This window comes from Varanus komodoensis, unplaced genomic scaffold (assembly GCF_004798865.1).
Source record: "Varanus komodoensis strain SLA01 unplaced genomic scaffold, ASM479886v1 scaffold1, whole genome shotgun sequence".
In the NCBI taxonomy this organism is placed as follows: Eukaryota; Metazoa; Chordata; class Lepidosauria; order Squamata; family Varanidae; genus Varanus; species Varanus komodoensis.
This window is the reverse complement of record NW_025335268.1, coordinates 13,229,954-13,252,064: the sequence shown is the minus strand read 5'-3', so window position 1 is coordinate 13,252,064 and position 22,111 is coordinate 13,229,954. Positions and strand designations below refer to the sequence as shown.

Here is a 22,111-nt window from a genome sequence, read left to right as displayed (position 1 = left end):
CAAATGTTGGAATTACATAAACTACACAAAACATACTCAAGGCTGCAATCCAAAAAAGGTTGCTTCAAAGTAAGTCGCACTGCACAACAGCAAGTATTTTCCAATGATTCAGCACAGGATTGGGGTACAAAACCGCAATCCTAAACAGATTTACATGGAAGTAAAACTCACTTCAGTGGGACTTAGTTCTGCTTAAACATGGGTAGACATGGGCCACACATAACATAATCAAATCAAAAACTGAAGCTAAAAGTTTTTGGAGTTTGCTTATTTATACTTTGTACAAAATCCATTCTCTAAAAGTAATTTGAATCCTTTGTTTAATTTGATGGCAAATTTAATAAAAATAATATAAATGAAGATTAGTTGAGTGGTGATCTAGGTAATGAATCTGGTTTTATGAATCAGATGAGAGAATTGTATGATTTGCCATCCACTGCTTTTTGTCCACATGGGTTTGAAGTATACATTCTTCTAAACAACATGATTACACAAGAATATCCATTAGGGTTTAATTTCCTTCTAATGTTTCCAGAATTGTTCATTGCTCATAAAAATAAAATATGTAAAGCTGAAATTTTGTTCCTGCAATGCTATTGGACAACATACACTAAAGTCTACTTGTCTGCTATATTTGTGTCTTTCACATTAATTTATATATTAAACAACTTGTGCCAATTAACTACAGGAAGATTTCTTTTGGATAAATGTTATGAAGTTTGACCCAAACAGACTGAAAATACCCTGCATTTTATTCCAAAATAACTAAATGCTGTGAGCTGACATGTTAAAATAGAGAATATTTCTAAATGTGACTTGGCAAAGGGCATTACACTCTACAGTTGATTATACGAGGCGTCTTCAAAAAGTTTCCGCAGTTTTATATTTTATAAATATATTTTATATGATGCTGTTGATGGCATTAAAAAGTTGGTACAACGCCGGGAAAAATGCATCACAAAGGAAGATGACAATGTACAAAAGTGATGTAATTTGTTTTTGAAATTCTTAATAAAGAGAGTTTGAAAAAGTGAGAGAACTTTTTGAAGACCCCTCGTAGTTAAGGTTTCTGACCTATACTGAGGGAATGAAGAGTGGGCTATTGCTTCTACATCCTACTTGCACACTTTGTCTGAAGCTATTTAACACTTTTTTTAATCCTTAAAACCCATCATGCATTACTAAGCCATTATTTTGCTGTCACTTGCAAGTAGACACTTTGAATAAACAAAATTACAATTGTGTGACTTTTAAATGGTTCTTGGATCCAGAAGATTGCTTCTGATTCAGCTCCACTTATCTGCTAGAATTATTCATATTTCTATTGGCTGCCTCCCACAGTGACTACTTGACTTCAATTCCTGCCTAATTCTTGCATGGTTTTCCACATCAGTTCATACTTCCTGATTCAGCACTAAATTCCTTACAAGAAACTCAGCTTGGCTTCTTGACTTTTTGTCAGTTTACAAAATTAAGTTCCTAACAAGATCCCAATCTTTAGGACCATGTTCTGAGCATATTTAGGCTTAAATTTAATTTGACTTCTCAGTCTAAGTGCATCAGTAAAAATGTTATATATTTGCAATTTAGGCAAATAGCATTTGAGTTTGCTTGAATAACACCATTGTATGTAATATGCAGGAAATAGTTCTGCTACCTAATTTACCACTGGTTAGGTTTTAACTAGCATAATATGCTCATTTTAGATCACCACCTATTAAATGGGATAAAAAAAATCAGAATAATTTAAATGTGATGAGCAACAAGGAATAAGAGACTAGAACATGAAGTTCTAGTCTGATGGGAAATTAAAGCCTTTCATAGCAAGGTTTACACTGCTTTTGAGCAGTCTCCCCTAACCTGGTGCTCTCCAGATGTTTTGGCCACAATTTCCAGCATATTTGATCACTGCCTATGGTGGGTGGAATGTCAGTTGAAATCCAAAATATATGGATGGCACCTGATTGGGGTAGCCTGCCTAGAAGCTTCTCTCACTTAATTTATAATAATAAATGTTCCTTCATATATAAGAGGGGGAGCTGCAGAAGTATTTGTAATTAAAATAAGCATTCTAACCAATGGGAATTTTGAATTCACCTTATAAACACACCTAAACATAGAACTGCTTTAGGTGTGGGTTGTGAAAACACATGAGCAAAGCTATATCAAATATACAAATATCCAAAAGACTTGAAAAAAGGTAAGAAGTATGTTCCTTAAATGTTGGTCAATGAAAGAAGTTGTCCAGGAAATTTATCAAATATTCTTTCCTAGTGATTTTTAAAAAATTGAATATATGTCTTCCAGGAATTTTGCTATTTCTAGCAATCAAGCAGGATAAAGGCAGGTTGCTTACCTCTAACGGTCGCTCTCTAAGTGGTCATCTGTGCATTCATATGGCTCTGTGCCTATGCAAAGCTTCAGTCTGGGAAACTTCAACAGCTGAGAAACTTTTTACAACAGCTCCTGTTCCCTGTCTACTGACATTGAGTTTCTACCTATTCCTCTCAGTACCTCTGTGGCCAGCTTGTTTGGCAAGAATCTACAAGATGGCCCTCTCCAAAACAGAGCAAGCAAAGGGAACGCCCATTTGTAGGTGGAAGCTTGCTGCCACAGTGAACACACTTTTGAAAAGGTGCGTTTGAGGCCATATACCTCAGAGGCAAGAGAATAATCAAAAACTGCTAAAATTCAAAAAGATGTTCAGGAAAAATTGAAGCAATAAGGGACAATTAAGGAAGGAAAGAATTTTTCAACTCTGAAGCACGGTTTCTTATACAAGAAAGGCAATGTTTCCAATAAGGCAACCACAATGGTGGTTGAAAAGGAACTGAGAGGAAAAGGAGGGAACCCTCTATCAGCAGAAAGAGGGAGGGATTCCCACCAAAAGTTTCTCAGCTATGAAAGTTTCCCAAATCAAGGCTCTGTGCAGACACACAGCCCATATATATGATGCAGAGCCCACAAAGAAGGCTCTTGTGTGTCACCCTTTTGACTGCAGTGGCTATTTCAATCTGTTACATCAGTGTGGTGTCAATAGCCCTATCCTTTCTTTAATCGTGGTACAGCAAATGAACACTTTAGGGATGAAAGAGGTAGTTATTTTTGGTGTGTGTTTCAAGACTAGGGAGACTTGGACTCTTCAGAGGAGGAGCCCTTGGAAACGGGGCCTCCAGATTTTGAGATGGAAGAGGGTTTATCTCAAGACCACTCAGCTGAAAGGGAACGTTGTTCAGAAGGACCCTGAGAACTGAAAGAAGGGCTAGCCAGCTGGGGCGGGGGTCTATAGTCAAATGGCTGGCCCTTCTCCAGAGGTGCCCATCCAGAGGTGTTGGGCCCAGTGGTCCTGAAGAGGAGTGTTCTCAGAGATAGTTGCTAGCAGGGGTTCAACAAACTGCTCTATGCATGCACAGAGACACTTTCTCTGCTGATTATGCTTTGCTGGAGGTACACTGGAGCATAAAGAGTTTTTGGCAAAGAAGCATCTGCTGTTTTGAATGGGTGAAGGAGAATCCTAGCTCTTGTCAGAACACACACACACAGAACACATTTGCAGTGACTTGTCTGAATCAGGGACACACGTCATGTTCTGTTGTTGGCTTAAGGGTTATTTCCCTCTCAATTAAGCCACGCTGTCCAGGCTTGAGCAACGTGACAAGCTATACCCAGGCAAGTAATTAGTCTAATAGCATCTGGTATATTCCACTGATCGAAACAGTGTTTCATTCATGCAAGCTAGGTCAGTGTTGGCTGTTAACATCTTTATAGCTGCATCTGGAATCAGAGATACCATGACATCCATGCCTTGCAGGCGCAGCACCCATATGTGTGATGCACAAAGACCACAACGAAGAAACAGAGATACCATGACTCCCTCCTTCCGTACCAAGTGTCTGATGGTCTCCTTGGTTTAAGTAGTAGTGGGATCCATCACAAATAATCTAGCCAGCTCTACAAACTCTGAACAAACCAGTGATATTCTAATTATAATTGGATAATTATTACTTCTACTATCCATTCCATAAGACTCTCACATGTGAACTTTATGTCGGCTGTTCACATAAGTAAAACTATGTCAGCTATTACAGATTGCATTCCTAACCCTACAAATCCATGTTTTTCAAATAGTACCAACTAACCCATAATACTAAACTTCTGGGCATGGTATAAATGGTGAATTCAAGCTTATATTGGCACAAAAGAAATTAGCACTGCAGAACTTCTCAGTACTAAGAACATTTCCTGAATGCTTCTGGATTTTTAGACTGTCATCAAACATAATCTTTTCTAGCAATAGGAATCTTGCTCTAGAAGGATCAGAAGGCTTTAGAGTAACAAATAAAGAGATATCCCCATCTCCTCTTCCTCACAGACCAAGGGCTAAAGATGAACGGCACACAAGAAAATCCTCAAAGGCCTCACATCTTCCTCCCCAGACCATTACTGACCAACTCCTCTCTGTTTTCTTTCCACTACTTTCTTACCTCTATCCACCCAATTCTTAGTGACATTCGCCCAGTTTACCTTCCTCCCCTTCCAACCACACTGCAGACATGTGACTATCAAAAATTTTAGATGCACTGCCAACATCTTATGCCTCTGGTGCCAATAAGACCGTCAGGTGAGTTACATCTGCAGATTCTCCATAATCACTATGTATTAGCACTCAACATTTCTTGCTTGAAGGTCATGGAATGAAAATGGAAAAATATTACACATGGTCTAGTTCAGCTTTGCATGACAAGCAACTGCTCTAACCTGGGACCTACTGCAGCTTGATGTTGTTTTAAGGGAGTATAATTTTTGAATCCGCATCTGAAATATATTACTTGGAAACTGGAAATATGTTCTACAGAAATCTGTGGGATGTGCTAGCACTTAAAATCAGTGTGCTCGGACTGAATGGAAAACATTACTGTAGCAGTTCTTCCTGTGTGAGTTCTTCTGATCTTTGTTCTCCAGTCACCATGGCCAATTCATTTTTTAGCTCCTGAATTTCCTTCTTCAGTTGTACAATCATCTGCAAAAATAATGTAAGTGTCACTTGCTAGGTAGTATCCCCTACTGATGCCACACCCCCATGAGTCCTGTTGTGCTAGCAGAACAGACTGCTAGCATAGGAGGAACTGGCATTTCTTGAAATAAATGTGGAAATTTGCCAAATCATTCATTTGCAGAAGGAGGTAGGTCAATAAAGCTCCCTTCTGTGAGCTCAGCTGACCTGACCAATTCTAGAAATGACTTCTGTTGCTTGTGTCCAGTTATGTCAGAAACTGTTATTTGTTCTTGCACTAGTGATCTATTTCACTAGTGTAGGGACAGTATCAATGGTTCACTGACAGACAGCATGGATATGATTCTTTTTCGGTCTTGCTGAGCTCCTAATGTTTGTACATTTTCCCTCTTTTGTGAATCAAATATGTTGTTTGTTTTAGTATTATTTATAGTCTGCTTCCCATTTTAAAAATCCCAAAAGTGTTCACAACATATTACAAAATCTATTCCATGAAAACATAACATTTAGATACATTAGGAAAAAGAAGGAGATGTATGTGAATACGTACCTGCATTTAAGCTACAGGGTAAATAACAGGGATTATTTCTGAGTCAACTTGCACAGAATTATACCACAACATTTCAATATAATTGAAAATAACAAAGGTCCTTAATATTAGCAGATTAACTGTGTTAGATTACTGTGCTACTTAAATACTTTCATTTATGACAAACCTTTTTACCCTTCCCTTTCAACCAAGTTCCCAGGGGATCACCATAATCAGAAATCAACTGATTTCTAAACCTGCTTACCAAAGTGGTAAAAGAAATACAAAATCAACCATTTCAGGGTGCAATCTTATACAATCATAACTGAGAATATGTCCTGTGGAAGTCCCTTCTGAGCAGACAAGCACAGTATCGTTCAGTCAGTCATGAGTAAAAAAAAAAAAAACAATTGAATTGATTTAGGATGCATATTCTAAAGTTAATAATCACTATAACTCAGAAAAATTAAGACTCAGTGGTCAAAGCCAAAGCCTCACAAAGCAACTTCTATTTTTATAATATGTACTTTACAAAGAATTAAAGCTTTAAAATGAGGATTGGTAGATAAAACGAGCATTATATTGGAATAATATGTTTATGTATATGTGTATATATACCTTAGCTGACTAGGAGCAGCCTAGAAGAGGCAATTGATGTTTACTGCCTAGAGAACAGGGTATATGAGTGGGGTCCAGGCCAAACTGGGGCCTTTTGAACATTCTGACTTAGTCCAGTATTTTCTGTGTCCCAAATAAACTTTGCTAATAGCATAATAACTAAATGATGCTGACCTAGACCAGGGAAGGTACTCAACCTACGAGGCAGTGTACTGATCTGCTCCCAAACAGTTATGGGACTAGTGGTCTCAGTGCAATAATACAATATTTTCCCTGAGTTTATTTATTGTATGTCTAATATCTGTTTCTAGAACACAGTAGGTTACGTGAATTCTCTTCACTACAAGGAAGTTCTATATAATTCTGGGGCACACCCACCTCTGTGATTTTATATGCAAAGCAATAAAATCTTACCACTCTTAACTAAGATCTGTTTCTAGCTTCCTCAAGGAAGGATGCACTCCCTTGTTAGTTTTGGTTCAATTCAGTTGCTTAGAAAGGAGTCACCCAAGGATGTTGAGGTAGCATGCACCAGAATGCTGCTGATGAACAATAAACATTTTTGGTTTATCATTATGTCTGAATACAGCAAATGACTCATTGAGCAACTGTGCACTTTTTCATAATTTACAGCATTTGTAGGCTAATACATAACAACTACCTTCAGACATTGGCACAAATGTATTGCACAAATATGTGTATCCACATCTGATTGAAATGCTTCTATTTGTGCATGGTCTAACACACAGTGCTGTACATCATGTAAAATGAAATGTCATGAAAAGTTTATTAATCATACCAGAGGATTGGGCTATTATTTTTAATGCACAACGAATGATTATATGGTATCGTATCCAGCAAGTGCAGGAAATATTGGAATAGCACATGATTTCTCAGGTCAAAGCAGGAAAATGTGTCCTGAGCAACAAGTAACAGAGTTTGTTCCAAAAGCTGACCATAGCTTCTTATCAGCTCAGTGTCTGTGCTACCAGGGAAGCCACTACTGCCACTACATTCATGTCAACATTGCATATGTGAAGTCCTTAGTATCTAATACTGACGCTGTATAACCATCCAATCTAGGGGAAATTCAAGATTTTATTTTTTTTGCTCTGAACTTTTCTTACTGTCTTAGCTTGGGCAGCTGTGAGGAATATTTAACAAATCAAGTCAACAAAACAGAAAACAATACAAGCAGAAGAAAACAGAAGCAGAATAAATACATATTCATTTGGAGATTTAAAAGCCTGGAAAAAAATTAAAAAGGTTTTTTGCCTGGCACTGGAAAAAAAAAATGGCAGCAGCAGTCAGGCAAGTTTAACCTGTAGAGGGTATTGCAAAGGAAGGCCACCCTGCAAAAAGGCCTTCTTTGTGTTAACTCAGAGGAATGTGTCCAAGGGCCCAGAGAAAAGCATTCAGCCATTTGGGGCTTTAGAGGTAAATAGCTTTAAACATCATGAGAATGGTCCAGCACCTAGTAAAGTTATTTTAGAATTGATAATATGTGTCCCAGTTAGCCAGTCCTAGTTAGGAACCTGGTAGATGTCTTTTGGTTTGATTGCATGAGCCTGATATTCCAATGTCACATCCAGTTTTGCTCTCATATTACCAGTTTGGAGATTACACAGCAGCTGTGCTAGGAAAAGATCAGCTCTGTTGTTATTGGGGATTTTGCTGAGAGAAAGACTAATATTGTTAAGCAAGCAAATACAAGTTTCTTAACCCTATAACATCCTCCTGAATATTTATGAATCTCATCACTATCCAACATCTCAGCTGGATAGTGACAAAATGCAGCTAACTAGATACTTGGAAGTTAGTTGGAAAGTGGAGCTTTGGCTATAGCAAGAGAGTCAGCTATAAAATATAAATGAAATGCCTGTTCTTTTCCCAACTCTTCTTGGAGTTTTCAAGAAGTAAAGCTTGTTTAAGTAAGCATATACTAGAGAAAAACAAATTCAAATTCAAAGTTCTTCCTTTCCCCACCCTGCAATAAAAGTAAAATGGTAGAAAGTAGGATTAAGAGTATATAAACTTATGTGGAAGAAAAATGGAAGATTACTTTTTTTTTCAGCATTACCATTTCTCTTTTTACATGACAACCATGGGACCATCCCAACATGTTATTGATTCAATGCATAGAATCATAGAACAGTAGAGATGGAAGGAGCCAAGAAGGTCATCGGGTCCAACCCCCTGCTGTTGCAGGAAACCAATTTATACCATCCCACTCAAATGCATGTAGCAGAACACACTATAGATTTGTTTTTTTCAACTGTACATGGAGATAGTTGCCAGGAACTAGGTTTCTCCCTTCCTACATTAAAAGCAACAGACCATTCTTTGGCAAAAGCTCTTAATTTGCCAACCTGAAACCTGGTTCCTTGAAAGTTGCCCCACTGGAACATGTCCTGCCCTCCACTGCAGGGAAGAACAGGTCACAGACCTCCTTCATATGCCATCTCCTCACATATCTATAAGTTGCTAAAAGATCCCCTTGGAGTTTCCTCTTCTCCAGGCTGAAAAGACCCAATTCCCTCAATCTTTCATCATATATCATTCCTCTCAACCTGGCTACCATTCTTGTGACCCTGCACTGAACCTATTCTAACCTAGTTATGTCTTTCCTATAATGTGGAGCCCAGACCTGAATGCAGTACTCCAGTTGTGGGCATACCAGAGTCATGTAGAGCAGAAGAGGGGGCCTGAGCACCTGACCCCATGTTGCATTGTCAGCAGAGGAGGGTCGCTAAATTAGAGGATTGGTGTGCAGAAACCAGTTCTTACATTAGATTGCTTATCCCAATTCATTTCAGTCAGTGTTCAGGACAGGTTTTGTATGGAAACAGTTTTGGTCACCTGGAATGATGACCCACACTAGAACAGAGATGGGGAAGTATGAACCTGTTAGTAATCCTGGATCCTCCAGTGGCTTTCTATATCATTGACCATGGTATCCCTCAAAGACAGCTGGCTGAGTGCAGAGCAGTAGTTACTGCACTGCAGTGGTTCTGCTCCTACTTCAAGTATCATCTCCAGTAGGTGATGCTTGGGAGATAACGCTTAGCCCCTTGGATTCTCCAGTAGTGGACTCCTCCAGGACAATCTTGTTCATCATGCTATTTAACATCTACATAAAAGCACTCAGTGGGGTCATCCAGTATTTTGCAACACATTGTCATCAGTATGCTAATGACCCACTCTATTTCTCCTTTTCGTCTTCAGTAGGTGAGGCTGTTAAACCAGTGTCTGGCTGTGACAATGGTAAGGGCTAACAAACTGAAGCTGAATCCAGACAAGGTTGAGATACATCAGCCTCAGATCCATGATGTATTTTAATTCAGAAATTTTCAGTATAGAAATAGCAATAATTTTAATTAAAAACAATAATTAAAAAGCCTTACCAATCGGGGGTCAATTTCTTCATTTAGAATTGCTTCATTCTTAATAAGGCCAACACGCTGAGCAAATCTACAGGTTGATATCGATTCCTAAAAGGAGAAAATAACAGGTAGGTATGTTACTATTAACAGCAGTCTTCATATAGTGCATCAACATTCATGCAAACTGAATTGTACATTAACAGAAAAAATAAATACTTCCACTTCTTCTCTTTCAGTTCTCCACTTAGGCTACTGATGATGGAAGAAAATGATATGCCAAATACGGTTTGCCCCTAAAACCAGCAGCCCCATACTGACTTCCTTCTTTTCCTTATAATGTTCTGATCCAGAAATGTGTTATGTGAGCTCTCCTTTGAGGCGAGTACTCAGAAGTAATTGTGTCAGCTCCCCAAACTGTTCCCGTATTTCACAGTTGAACCAATCTTTAGGGGGCAGACCATCTTACTGGGTGTTCCACCCTTGCAGAAGGGAAAGGTATTGTAAGTTCAAACTCAGCAGGAGGTGCTCTGACCATGACAAAGGGACTGATTTAAAGTCCTCTGACTTCAGAGCACCTTGCTGTACTAGCTGGGAAGAAAATGCAGAACAGTAAAAAAATAGCATACTTATTGCTTCTTCAAGAATGACATTTACATCTGGCCTACTAGTATATGGAGGTTCTCCAGAAAGAAGTAATTTTTATGGATGAATCCTACATACTGTGCTGGCATGAAATTTTTTGGATGACATAGCTGCACACAATCCAACACAAATATTTAGGATGCCAATTATTAAATAATAATAAATAGTGTTGGGCCTCCTCCACCCTTGTATCTCATTAGCTGTATGAAACCCTGTTGAAAGCACATCTTAGTGTATGAGAGGGCTGCATACAGAATAGTACATGGGAAGGGTTGGAAAGGACATGACAGTATATTGAAATACCCATATGCTCAGTATGATAATCAGAAAAGCCAATGATGAAAAAGACTATTTAATGTATTTTGAGGTACATACTCCCAAATTACAGCTGTAATTCTATGTCTAGTTACTTGGGAATAAGCATATGAAAACTAAGTTACAGCTGTAATTCTATGTCTAGTTACTTGGGAATAAGCATATGAAAACTAAGTAATTTAGATCCCTGAAAATATATATTTAGCTAATTTCTTTCTTTTAAAACATACAGTTCAATTTTAATATAGTCTACTATGAAGAACCCACTCCACAAATTTTCCCTTTTAACAGAGATTTATCAGAACTTGACTGTGGGGGGGGTTGTTTTTGTTTTTTAAATCTGTCTAGTTCAGAAAGACTTTGCACCATCTGCATAAGAGCCATTATTTTTTGAATGAATACAATGTCCTCACATTTACAAGGCTACTATGGAATTACAAATGTTTGTAACATCTTCCAGCTTTAGGCTAGACATAACCTTATTGCTATTACCAAAAGAGTTTCTGTAATGCAATAACAATATTAATAATGTTTAAGGATGCAAACATTGGTAAATATTCATTACCCTCTGCGGATCCTTTTACATCCACAGAATTGACCACCACTGTAACAGGGAGCTAATGCTTTCTAAAGCTACCTTCTGAGAGCTTCACTGATCTACCCCATTCTGGAACTGAGTGTTTCAGCACATTTCCAATAAGTTTTGGAATTGCTAGCTTCCTCTTATGCTGGCACAGGGCCTTGATGGAATGCAAGCAACATTCAATATGGCCCATTAAATTCCTCATGTTCCTTATTCAAGAAAACTAAGTTGGAGCATAATGCAATATCACTTCACAACCCAGAATTTATAAGTAGACAAATTAAAACATTAATCCATGGAAGGCAAATTAGAGCAAGAAATGGAGGACATACATCTATGTTTCGTTTTTCTAATGAGAGTGTTGCAATCATCGTAGTCATGCAGTTCCCTCCAAGACTATCTCTTAGCACCGAGGTCATCATAGAATTCCTGTAGGGAATATGAGACCGGTTTTTTTCTGGCAGAGCAATGATTACCTGCAATAAAATAGCAATAGAAAATCTTAATTAAGCTTATTATTATTTGGTTTTATAGTACTAAAACATTTTTCTAATACTGGAAATGCTTATTTTCTGAACAATTGTGCTGTCTGTAATAATAATATTAGTCCACAGATATTACTCTGACCTCAAGACCCACTCTTAGTACATTTTTAGAATAGCATGTACCCAATATCTGCACCAGTGCAATATTACCAACTGTGACACCATTCATTAGATTTATCCCTGCCTTTCACACCAGAAGAGACACCATGACTTATACATTACAGAAACAAAAAAACTAACATGAGCTAACATCAATCAATTAAAAACACTTACCCACTGTTCTTGGAGCTGCACTTCATGAGGTTAAACAAGTCAGAAATGTCTGTGAATGCTAGACCATGTAACTTTCTAAAACTCTGAAGCATGACCACATAAGCTGCTTTCTCTCTTGCCTCTGACTAATACTTTTGGTCCAAATTTCTTCAATAAATGGGTAGGGTGAATTGCTTCCAAACACTGTAGAAGTATACAACTGGTTTAAAGTATGTTACATTCTGTTTTATTCATACAAATGGGGCACTGCACAACTTAACTGGGAGTAGAAGGTCCAGCACAGGAAAGAATGGGTTAATCATCTGTAATTATAGCTCTTTGAATGGCTATACTTCAAAACACAATAGTCTTTCAGAACATTCTAGATCTGAGCAGAGTTAGAGGAGGAGCCTTAACCACCACCTTGGTGGCCAATGGCTTGAATGGCTTTGCAATCAGAACCATCAAAGCTACTCAAAGGCTCCAGGATGGCAAGACTGCTGAACTGGAGATGCTAGATTGTGGATTCCCCAAAGAAATTGTCAAGCCAGAGGATGTGAAAAAATATAAGTTTCTGGAGATGAATGTGTGAAGCAGAGACTGTAGCCAAGTGAACACAAAGAGACAAAAAATCCTAATCCTTAACAAACAAGGATGGAAGAAATTGGGAAAAAAAACTGATGGGGGAAGTAAGTGACTGTATCCCTGCAGTAAAGGCAAATTTAGTAGAATCACAGAATCATAGAATAGTACAGTTGGAAGGGGCGATGAAGGCCGTTGGGTTCAACCCCCTGCTGTTACAGGACACCATGTTATACCATCCCACTCAGATGGCTGTCCAGCTTCTTTCAGAATGTCTGTAGTGTGAGAGAGCCCACCACCTCTCTAGGCAGCAGGTTCCACTGTTGTATTGCTCTGACAGTGAGGAAGTTTTTCCTGATGTCCAGCCTGAATCTGGGTTGTTGCAAGTTGAACTGATGATCCTGTGTCCTACATTCTGGCATCAGCAAGATCTTAACCTTCCTCTTCGTGACAGCCTTTGAGGTACTTATAGAGGAATATCATGTCCCCCCTCAGTTTTCTCTTCTCAAGGCTGAACATGTCCAGTTCTCTCAGTCTCTCTTCACAGGGCCGCATTTCCAAACCCTGGATCATTTTTGTCGCCCTCTGCTGGACCCTTTCTCATTTTTCTGCATCTTTCTTAAATCTTGGTGCCCAGAACTAGACACAGTATTCCAGAAGAGGTTTGACTAGTGAGGAGTATAGAGGAACTACTAGTTCTTGTGATTTGGAAGTAATACTACTGTTAATGCATTCCAAAATCTGGTGGCTGCATTGCATTGTTGGCTCACGTTTAGTTTATTGTTTATAACTCCGAGATCTTTTTCTTTTTCAGTTCTGTTAAGACACATATTCCCCATCTTGTACTGATGCATTTGTTTTCTTTTTTTACATGGCGGATTTGGCACTTGTCCTTATTGAATCTCATTCTCTTGCCTAGCATTCAAGTTTATCAAGATCACCCTGGATCTTCATTCTGTCTTCTACGGTGTTTGTTATTCCACCCAGTTTTGTATCATCTGCAAATGTGATTATCTTTCCTCGTACTTCCTCATCTAAATCATTAATAAAGTTGTTGAAGAGCACAGGGCCCAGGATTGAACCCTGTGGCACCCCACGGGTTACCTCCATCCAATTTGAGAAGATGCCATTGATGAGCACTCTTTGCGTCCAGTTTAGCAGCCAATTTTGCATCCACCTAATAGTTTTTCCATCTAGTCCAGTTTTTGCTAATTTGCTTATCAGAAGTAAAAAAAAAAATAGTAGTAGTTTATTAAAGTAAAACTTAATCTTCTACTGTAGTAAAGTCTGGATGATGGTGGTCTGGCAGCATATGAGATTGACTGGAGCAGCATTAATAAAAAGAATGATTCAGCACTTAATGAAGGTGCCACACAACTAGCCGTGACCTCTTAAGGTCTGGGTATTGAATGCAATCTTGGTCCAGAATAAGCAGGCTTGGGACTGAAGGCAATCTGGAATACTCTCCTTGGGACTGAAAGAGGTTGGGTATGAACTAAGCCTTCTGTAGCTACCACAGGACAGTTAAGATGCAGTTTATCAGGCCCTAACCTTTTGCCAGGACCCATATTGAAGAGGGAATAAGGAAAAAAATTGAAGAAATTACCTGTCCAGTGAAGAAGGAAAGCATCCCTGAGAGAGCTGATGAAGGTAAAGCCTAATGAAGTTTAGGATCACATTCTGATCTTTTGGAATGATGTTTTATTTTGTGAACAAACTCCAAGGTTTTGCCCATGAATGCATCAAATGTCAGCTACTCCACCCTGAATCTAGCCTCCTGGTTAAGCCCTCCTGTTAAAACCAAGCATGACATTGTAGTGATATGGTAGCTCCCATAGCTTTAGAATCATAGCCATGTGGTCAACTAATTTGTTGGCCAACATGTCTGCATAGTTCAGCCTGAAAAGTCATCACTGGGCTTCATATATTCTCTGGAAGGTGGTCAAAAATATTACTAGTGTTTCCAAGAGGAAAACAGTAGGTAGGCTGCCATGTAGTCCTTGTAGCTTGCCACTCAAAGGGAGGGAGCTACAGTAGATCAGATGCTATGCTCCACTGAATCTAATTATTGGCCAAGCAGAAGCAATTTGAGTTATACCTTCACTATTATGGAGATCAGTGTGGCATGTTTAAAGAGGAAAAAGCATGTTTAAAGAAGAAAAGTTCTTCTTCCTGAACTTTGCATACAGAGGCAGTATTAGGACTCCACTGGGGCTGGAGTCCTGGATCTTTCATTTGGAGACAAGGCCATTTTGCAGAACTATCTTGGTCCTCTTTTGGAAGCTCACAATGCCTGTTCCACAATAAAGAATCACAGATTTATTGTGGCATAATAAGCTTTTCATGTACAGAAGCCTTCTATACAGAAAGTTAACTTGAAAGATATTGCTTTTCAAGTAACTGGGAAACAATGGCATTTGCTGAAGTAAAGGTATGAGCCTCTGATGATCACTGTTGCATCTGATCCCCCTGGATTATCCGGCTTTTTGTGCACATCTGCTTCCCCTCCTGCAGTGCTCCTTAAATCTTTTTGCCTGGGGTTTTTATCTTAAAGCAAACTCTCTCCTTTTCGCTGTCAATTATTTCTTATTACAAATAGAGTTGTTCTTGGAAGACAGGGTCCTTTAAAGATGAGGACACACATGGATGTTAGAGCCTGAAGAGGCTGTCTCAGATGGCTGATTTGGGACATCATGAAAAAGCAGCAATTTATTTATTATTTAATGTATTAATGATGACTGAATTTTCACTGCAAGGAAGAGAAGAGGTGTTTGTAGGATTTTCTGCTGCAGGGACCAAAACAACTCAACAGGCTTTGAATACCACTGTATGCCTTGACTGGGGTTGGGTGCCATTTGCAGACACCAAAGTTCTTTTTCGGGCCAGCCCTAAGCATGGTTAGAGAGACCTGTGAGATGGAAAAAGATGGTTGAGACGGTACAGGAAATCATGTGGGGGTAGAGAAAGTACTTGATATACAGAGATTTTGTAGAATGACCTCTGTGCACTGGGAAACTTGTTTAGGCTTACATCAGAGTTACTGAGTAACCATAAACATTTACCCAGAAATATGTCATAATTAGATCAATGGGATTTACTTCCAGGTTAATATAGGATTGGAGTCTTACTCCTTAGTAAATGTGCTCAGGAGGAGGAGGAGTGGGGGGACGGCAGAGAATGAGATGGTTAGATGGAGTCACTGAAGTAGTTGATGTGAGCTTAAGTGGACTCCGGGGAATGGTAGAGGACAGGAAGGCCTGGAGGAATGTTGTCCATGGGGTCGCAATAAGTTGGATGCGAGTTCGCAACTAACAGCAACAACAACAAAAATGTGCTCAGACCTGCAATCTCCCTTATACAGACTTGAAGTCAGTTCTAATATCTGGATCTAGAAAGAAATTTGGTAAATGGTAATTTAAAAATAACCAACCACAAACAAAGATCTCCTGATCCATGAGAAAAGATCAGGATGGGATCCTAAACCTCTTCATACTCCACAAGTCACACATCCATACTGGCAATAACAGGCAATACATGATTCTGCTTTGAACAGACCTTCTGAACTGGACTTGTGTAGTCCCGCACCACCACTAATCCACATGGGGCAAACACCTTGATCAATCAAAGCATTGTTTTTACTGGACACTGCCAAGAAAATGATAGTAGAGCTGAAAATGATGGTTCCTAGAGCTAACAGTTCCTAGAGCTAACTGTTCAAAAGCTGTATGTAGCAATTCCATCTTTTTCCTCGTTGACGGATAAAAGATATTAGTAACAGCTGGACAACAAGGGAGGGTTACAGGTGGAAGATGACAATGACCGGAACCACCATAAGGTTCTGTGAATGAAGCAGGATAAAGGCATTGTAGAAACCTTATCCGGAAGCTCCCAGAGACCGAGATGGCTATGTTTTTACTGAGCAATGGTCCAAACCTGCTTTCAGTAACCCCAAATGTGTCATATTCTCCTTACACTGAGGTGCAATCTATGAAGAATATGAAAGAACAAACAATCTGAAATAAAAAGGAAGCCACATCACTCATACATGAGCCAGGGATTTCTGTAAGATTGATTCAGCCAAGTTGGAGCTATGAGACTAGAATGTCACATGACTTTGTTTAGATTAGTCAATCTGCTAGAGTAATAAGTTGAAAACCAAAAAAGTAGGGTTTTCACTATTTGATCTGGAAAATGATCTTTAAGTGATAAGGTATTGTGATCTGTCCTGCCACAAAACTGAAAATGCCTTTCAAGCTTTATTGCAGCCTTATTGCAAGAAGTTGAACACCTTGGAACAGGAGGTATGCTACTATTGAACTCAGAGACCATTCATTTATCAACATCTCTTGATGAACAGTTTTTATTAAGACCTTATCTTTCTCTGTCCCCAACTGAAGCACACTATATGCCATACCTCAGTACCAGATTTCAGGTACTTCCTGAAAGACATTTTATGACTCTGTTCCACCTTACTTGTTCATGTAAAATTGCGTTGTGATATTATAGAAATGTAATAATAATAATAATAATAATAATAATAATAATAATAATAATAATAATAGATTGACATTTAAACCACAGCATTTGGAGCTATGGGTGGAAGGTCCATAATGCTTTTCTGACCAAACTAAATCTAGTAAATTGATACAAAGTTGCCCCTATTCTTCTCCAAAAGATTCAAGAACTTTCCTTAATGCTTAAGAATCCATCACTACCAATATGCAGTTCTATCCATCATTGCTCTACACTACTCCAAAAAAGTAAACTGAACTCTCTTTCAAAGAGAAATATCCTCTAATCAACATGAGAGAAACATGAGAAGTGCTTGCAGGATGGGCAACTTTCTGTCCTGCTTGTCATGAATGACTCTACAGGTAACAATCACAGTGGTGCAAAGCAGCATATTTCAAATGGTACATGAAAGCTGGTTAGGCCCAACAGTCAATTAATTTTATAAAGTGTACAGAACTTAGGTGGAAACTCATTAATTTTGATGGCACAAGCTGACAAATATGCCCTGGCTCTCACAAAATCCAAAGAGAAGCCTTGTATCCCCACATATTTTTTAAGTACGAACATAGGCTGCTTATTTCAAATGTATAGGTAATTACTGCACAACTCTCACTGTAGATTTGATAGTGACCACCTAATATTCCTTGTTCATTCCTCTAAATGAACAAGTATCTAATCATCCAAACATGGAAGATGACATAAACAGATGCCCTGAGATCTACAACAATTCTAGTATCAAGTATAACTCAAAAGAAAGAACACTGAACTGAATATGCCAAGATGCCAGCTTGCTCCTTAAGGATGAGAGTAACCTCATTCAGGACAGGCAAATCAACTAAGTTAGGTGACCACACAACCACCAATATCTCTGTCTTATCTGGGTTGAGCTTCAATTGGTTTGCCTTCATCAGGCTTATCATGACCTTCAGATACTATACTGCTATTACAGCTGTTTAACAATGGAAGATGTTATGGTAGAATCATTAGGACTGAAAATGTTTATTCAATGTGAGGTTAGTCCAAGAGCAATGATTTAGCTACAGAGGACAAAATAAATTATTTACAAAGATTTCTCTATTATGGGAAATCTAAATATTTTACATTAAATTCACATATGCCAATGGGAGACAAGTGTGAGGCACATAGTTAAACAAAGCATACAATAAATATCTTCTTCCTTTTGACATTCTCCACAAAGGTCTACTGCATGGGTAGACATGTACCCAGTGATTGCGGCTTATAAATGCTTTCAAGAAACCTTTGGAAACAGTGCTGAGTTCTGAGCACTCCAAAATCAACAAAAGTCTGCTGTTATTCTTAATGCTTATTAGACTATGAAAACAATACTCTGCACTGAAACTTTTAAAAGAATCAGTATTCTAGCAGGTATGATGTTTTCTTGAATGCTTGAAAACTGTATAGTGTTCTTCAAGTCATTTTAAACATGAACAACAAATGTGCTAAGTAATAATTTAACAGGGTATTAATGTACCTATGTTGTGCTTCAAGTTTGTGATCCTTGTTTTGTGGAACAAAGAAAGAAAGTAACAATCAACATAAGGTCAGCTATACAAAACATGTGAAATGTTAAGGGAGAAAAATGTTTGTGTTAATTGCACAATTTTGTTGAGATATTTATTTGAAATTGTATTCTGGATAACATAGAAGGATTTCAGTGAATCTGAATGTCAATGTTTTGAGAGAAGGATGGATTGGGCAAATCAGTGTTGATACTTCAGAGAGCACATAGGGACCCTATTAAACCAGTGCTGGACATTTTGAAAATAAAACCCTCACATACCTAAATAAAATAGGTATGTGAGGGGATGCCATGTGGAAGTGGTAGAGTACTGTTTTTCCTTGCAGAGGAAGGCAGGGTGCATTTCAGTGGAACAAAGCTCACGGATCCAAGGTTCAATTTGGATTCCAGGAAGTACTTCCTGACAGTTAGGACTCCAAGGGTATGGAATGAGCTTCCACGGGAGGTGGTTGAAGCCCCATCAGTGAAGGTGTTCAAGGATAGGTTAGACATGCACATGGTAGAAATGTCATGAATGGAGCCAGCTGGAGCCAGGGATCAACAAGATGGCCTGGGAGACCCCTTCTGACTCACCCTGTTTCTATGTTTATAAACTCCTACCCACATTTTTACAAAGGGTTGACATGAGACCACTGTATTAATAACTTTAAAAAGAAGTAATTAAGATGAAATTATTAAAGATTTGTTAGGCCATCTGACTTCATCTCATTATAGAATAATTAGTATTGTTGAATTTTAATAACTGCTATTAAAATTGTCTTTTAATAGAAAATTCTATTAAAATCTATTATATTACAATATAAAAAATGGCATGCAGAACATTACATTCACCATATTGTAACATCAGATAAACTATACTGTGTTGCATTATATTCTTCTCTGAAACAAAATTGAATAGCTCGGAGGTCAAGTGCAATTAAACATTTACTTTTAAAAGCAAAATATTTATCTAAAGTAGTAGTAAAATTAATAATTGGACTTTTTACCTGTTCCAAGTAATGTAAAGAAAGATTGATATATTTTGCCTCTGTCAGCAGTTGTCCTCCAACTCCTGTTTTCCCCACACGCTCTGAACCGGCCAGATCCACTAAATGGAGTTTGGAACGTCGAATAGTTGCAGATCCTGGTTCTTTGCTTGAGATGTGAATTGTGAAAATGCAGTGTGAACGTGTTGAGGCTTGATTCATTGGAGTCTTTGAAGGGGAAAAATTATAGAACTCAATAATATGCAAGAAGAAAAATTACAGAGAACAAAAGAAAGTTATCTGCTGGTCATATAGAAATTGGGTATAAGTTTTAAAAATATAGGCCATAAGATGTGTTGAAATCTGTGATCCATATGTCCTATAATTCCATTCACAGAATACTCTGCTTGAGAAACAGAGAGGATGTGATTTTTGCTGCCTCCTCCTTCCTTCTACAGTATCCAGCACCATTTCTCACACTATTCTAGAGGCTATCCCAACCCTCCAGATTTTAATGGAGTGAAATATGCTACATGGCCAGTAAATGAAAATTGGTTCACCACTTCTGGGAGCTTCTGCTGGAAGGAGACATTTACAGGATCTAACTCTTTAAGAAAGTGAAAACATTATTCTGGCTTAGATCAAAGCCCAGAAACTTATTTCCTGCAATAGCTGTTAGGAGCTAGGTTCCCTGCTTTGCATTTTCATAGTAACAGACTGTTCTTTTGTAAAAGTTCTTAATTCTCCACTGTACATTCAGTAAAGCATAATTAGCAGAGAAAAATTCCCTGAGCACACACAGAGTGAATTCCAGTTTAACCCAATCTAGAAACTACTTTCAAGAACCTCTTTTGAGTAAGCCTGGGCCTCACTTCTCTAAGATGTCCCTTCTGGAGGCAGGCCAGCTTCTTAGCTGTAAGCCACCCTTTAGCTGGCTACCCTTTTTCTTCCAACGTCACAGAGTCAAGGATCAGAGGCCTCCAGATATTGAAATAAAAGAGGCAGGAGGGCTTTTCTCAAGGCTGCCTTCTCCAAGTGTTCTGGTGAACCCTGAGAATAGCCATTAGTGATTTTTTTTCCTAAACTAAAATGCTATAAACACTTTGCATTTGCCTATTCCTTACTACTACATTACTACTGCATAAAATACATTATTGCCTGACTTTCTTTGTTTCTCCCCCTTTCCTTCTCATTCTTTTTTCTTTTGTATTATGTCTTTTTTAATGTTCATTTGTTGCCATGAACTCTTGTTTTTATTAAACTGTGTGCTTTTTCAGCTGAAGAACAAGATAAATGAGCTTTGAACAAATAAATACATATTATATGAATCACTCCATAATTTTTTCACAATGTGCAACAATATGTCAGTATTCAATATGAGATTTGATTATATTAAACACAAGTAGTTACAGTATGTTTTAAAATTCCTCTGCCTATGCAAAAAAGTCCCCAAATCCAAAATATTAAACCACTGCAGTGACAAAGCTTTTTCTTTTTTAATTAAATAGAACAATCAGTAGCCTGAGACTTTCTTCCGCACACACCCACTTTCAGTGTCCAGTGACCCCTAAAATCTGCCCCAGAGGGCCCCCTCTAACCCTTTGAGAACACAAAGGGGGAGGGAAGATCACATGCTCCCAGTTCTGCTGATGGAAGCAGTTCCTTCAGTAGGTGACACTGGATTTCACCCCATGTCTTCATTGCAGATCATCTTGGCTTCCTACTGTTCAGGACAGGTGTATTTAGCTGTATGCTCATTTTTAGCATATTAGAATCACTAAAACATTGGTGCATTAGAATGTATGATTAAGCAAACAGATGCAAGGCAGCATTACCTTTTTTAAACCAAGGCAGTGGGCAAGGATTTGCACTAAGTCCAGTTATGGGATTGTTTTCCAGAGAGGAAGCTAAAGTGGGAAAACTGACCTATTTTCAAAGTACAAATTTGGACAGAATAACATAGCAGGTGGGTGGAATGTGCAGACAGTGCATGCAAGCATGGCAGGTTACAGAGTACTAGACATTGGTTGGCAAGTACGGCAGGATTTCTCTGAAAGAAGTATGCAGGCCTACAGAACTCTTATTTCTAGGCATGACAAATGTGTCAGAAAATCCAGAAAGGTTTTGCTTTTAATGCCTAAGCTATAAGTTGGTAAGTAAACTGCCTCAGTCCAAAAGAGAAAATCCGAACTCTATTGCCAGGCAATACTATATAGCACCAACACAATATGCCAAAAAATGGGAAGGGGGTGGGGGTTTCAAGCTTGGTTTGGGGGATAGAATAGGAGGGAAAAGGATGGGCTTGATTTTGAAGCCATGAAGGTTGCTCATTCCATGTTCTAGTACATATGCCTTCCTACAAGAGAAAACGTCAATATGGTGTATAAGCCAATAAAAATGAAAGCTGCTTATGGAATGTGATAATGAAACTGAAATGTAACTAAAATGCTCCCCATCCTTTGAGAAATTTTGTTCTTACCACACACATTGGTACTTGGCACAAAGAAACAGAAATGCACTTGTCAACATCAACACTTGTTCATATCTATTATGAAATATCATTGCAAATTCACTATGTAGCTGACCACACAACTTGAAATTAAACTGAAAAGCAATCCTTAATGAAGACTT

The 22,111-nt window shown here is 38.4% G+C and overlaps 1 protein-coding gene across 1 annotated transcript in view; it reads right to left on the bottom strand.

Moving 5' to 3' along the window:
- KIF6 (kinesin family member 6) overlaps positions 1-22,111 on the bottom strand; it is a 203,013-nt gene that overhangs the window by 133,258 nt on the left and 47,644 nt on the right. Inside the window, exons 7-10 of the mRNA XM_044450400.1 lie at positions 19,502-19,708; positions 11,417-11,560; positions 9,566-9,652; positions 4,917-5,020 (exon numbers count right to left, since the gene is read on the bottom strand). Of these exons, the coding sequence (XP_044306335.1) occupies positions 4,917-5,020; positions 9,566-9,652; positions 11,417-11,560; positions 19,502-19,708 (542 nt within the window). The remainder of the gene's footprint in view (positions 1-4,916; positions 5,021-9,565; positions 9,653-11,416; positions 11,561-19,501; positions 19,709-22,111) is intronic.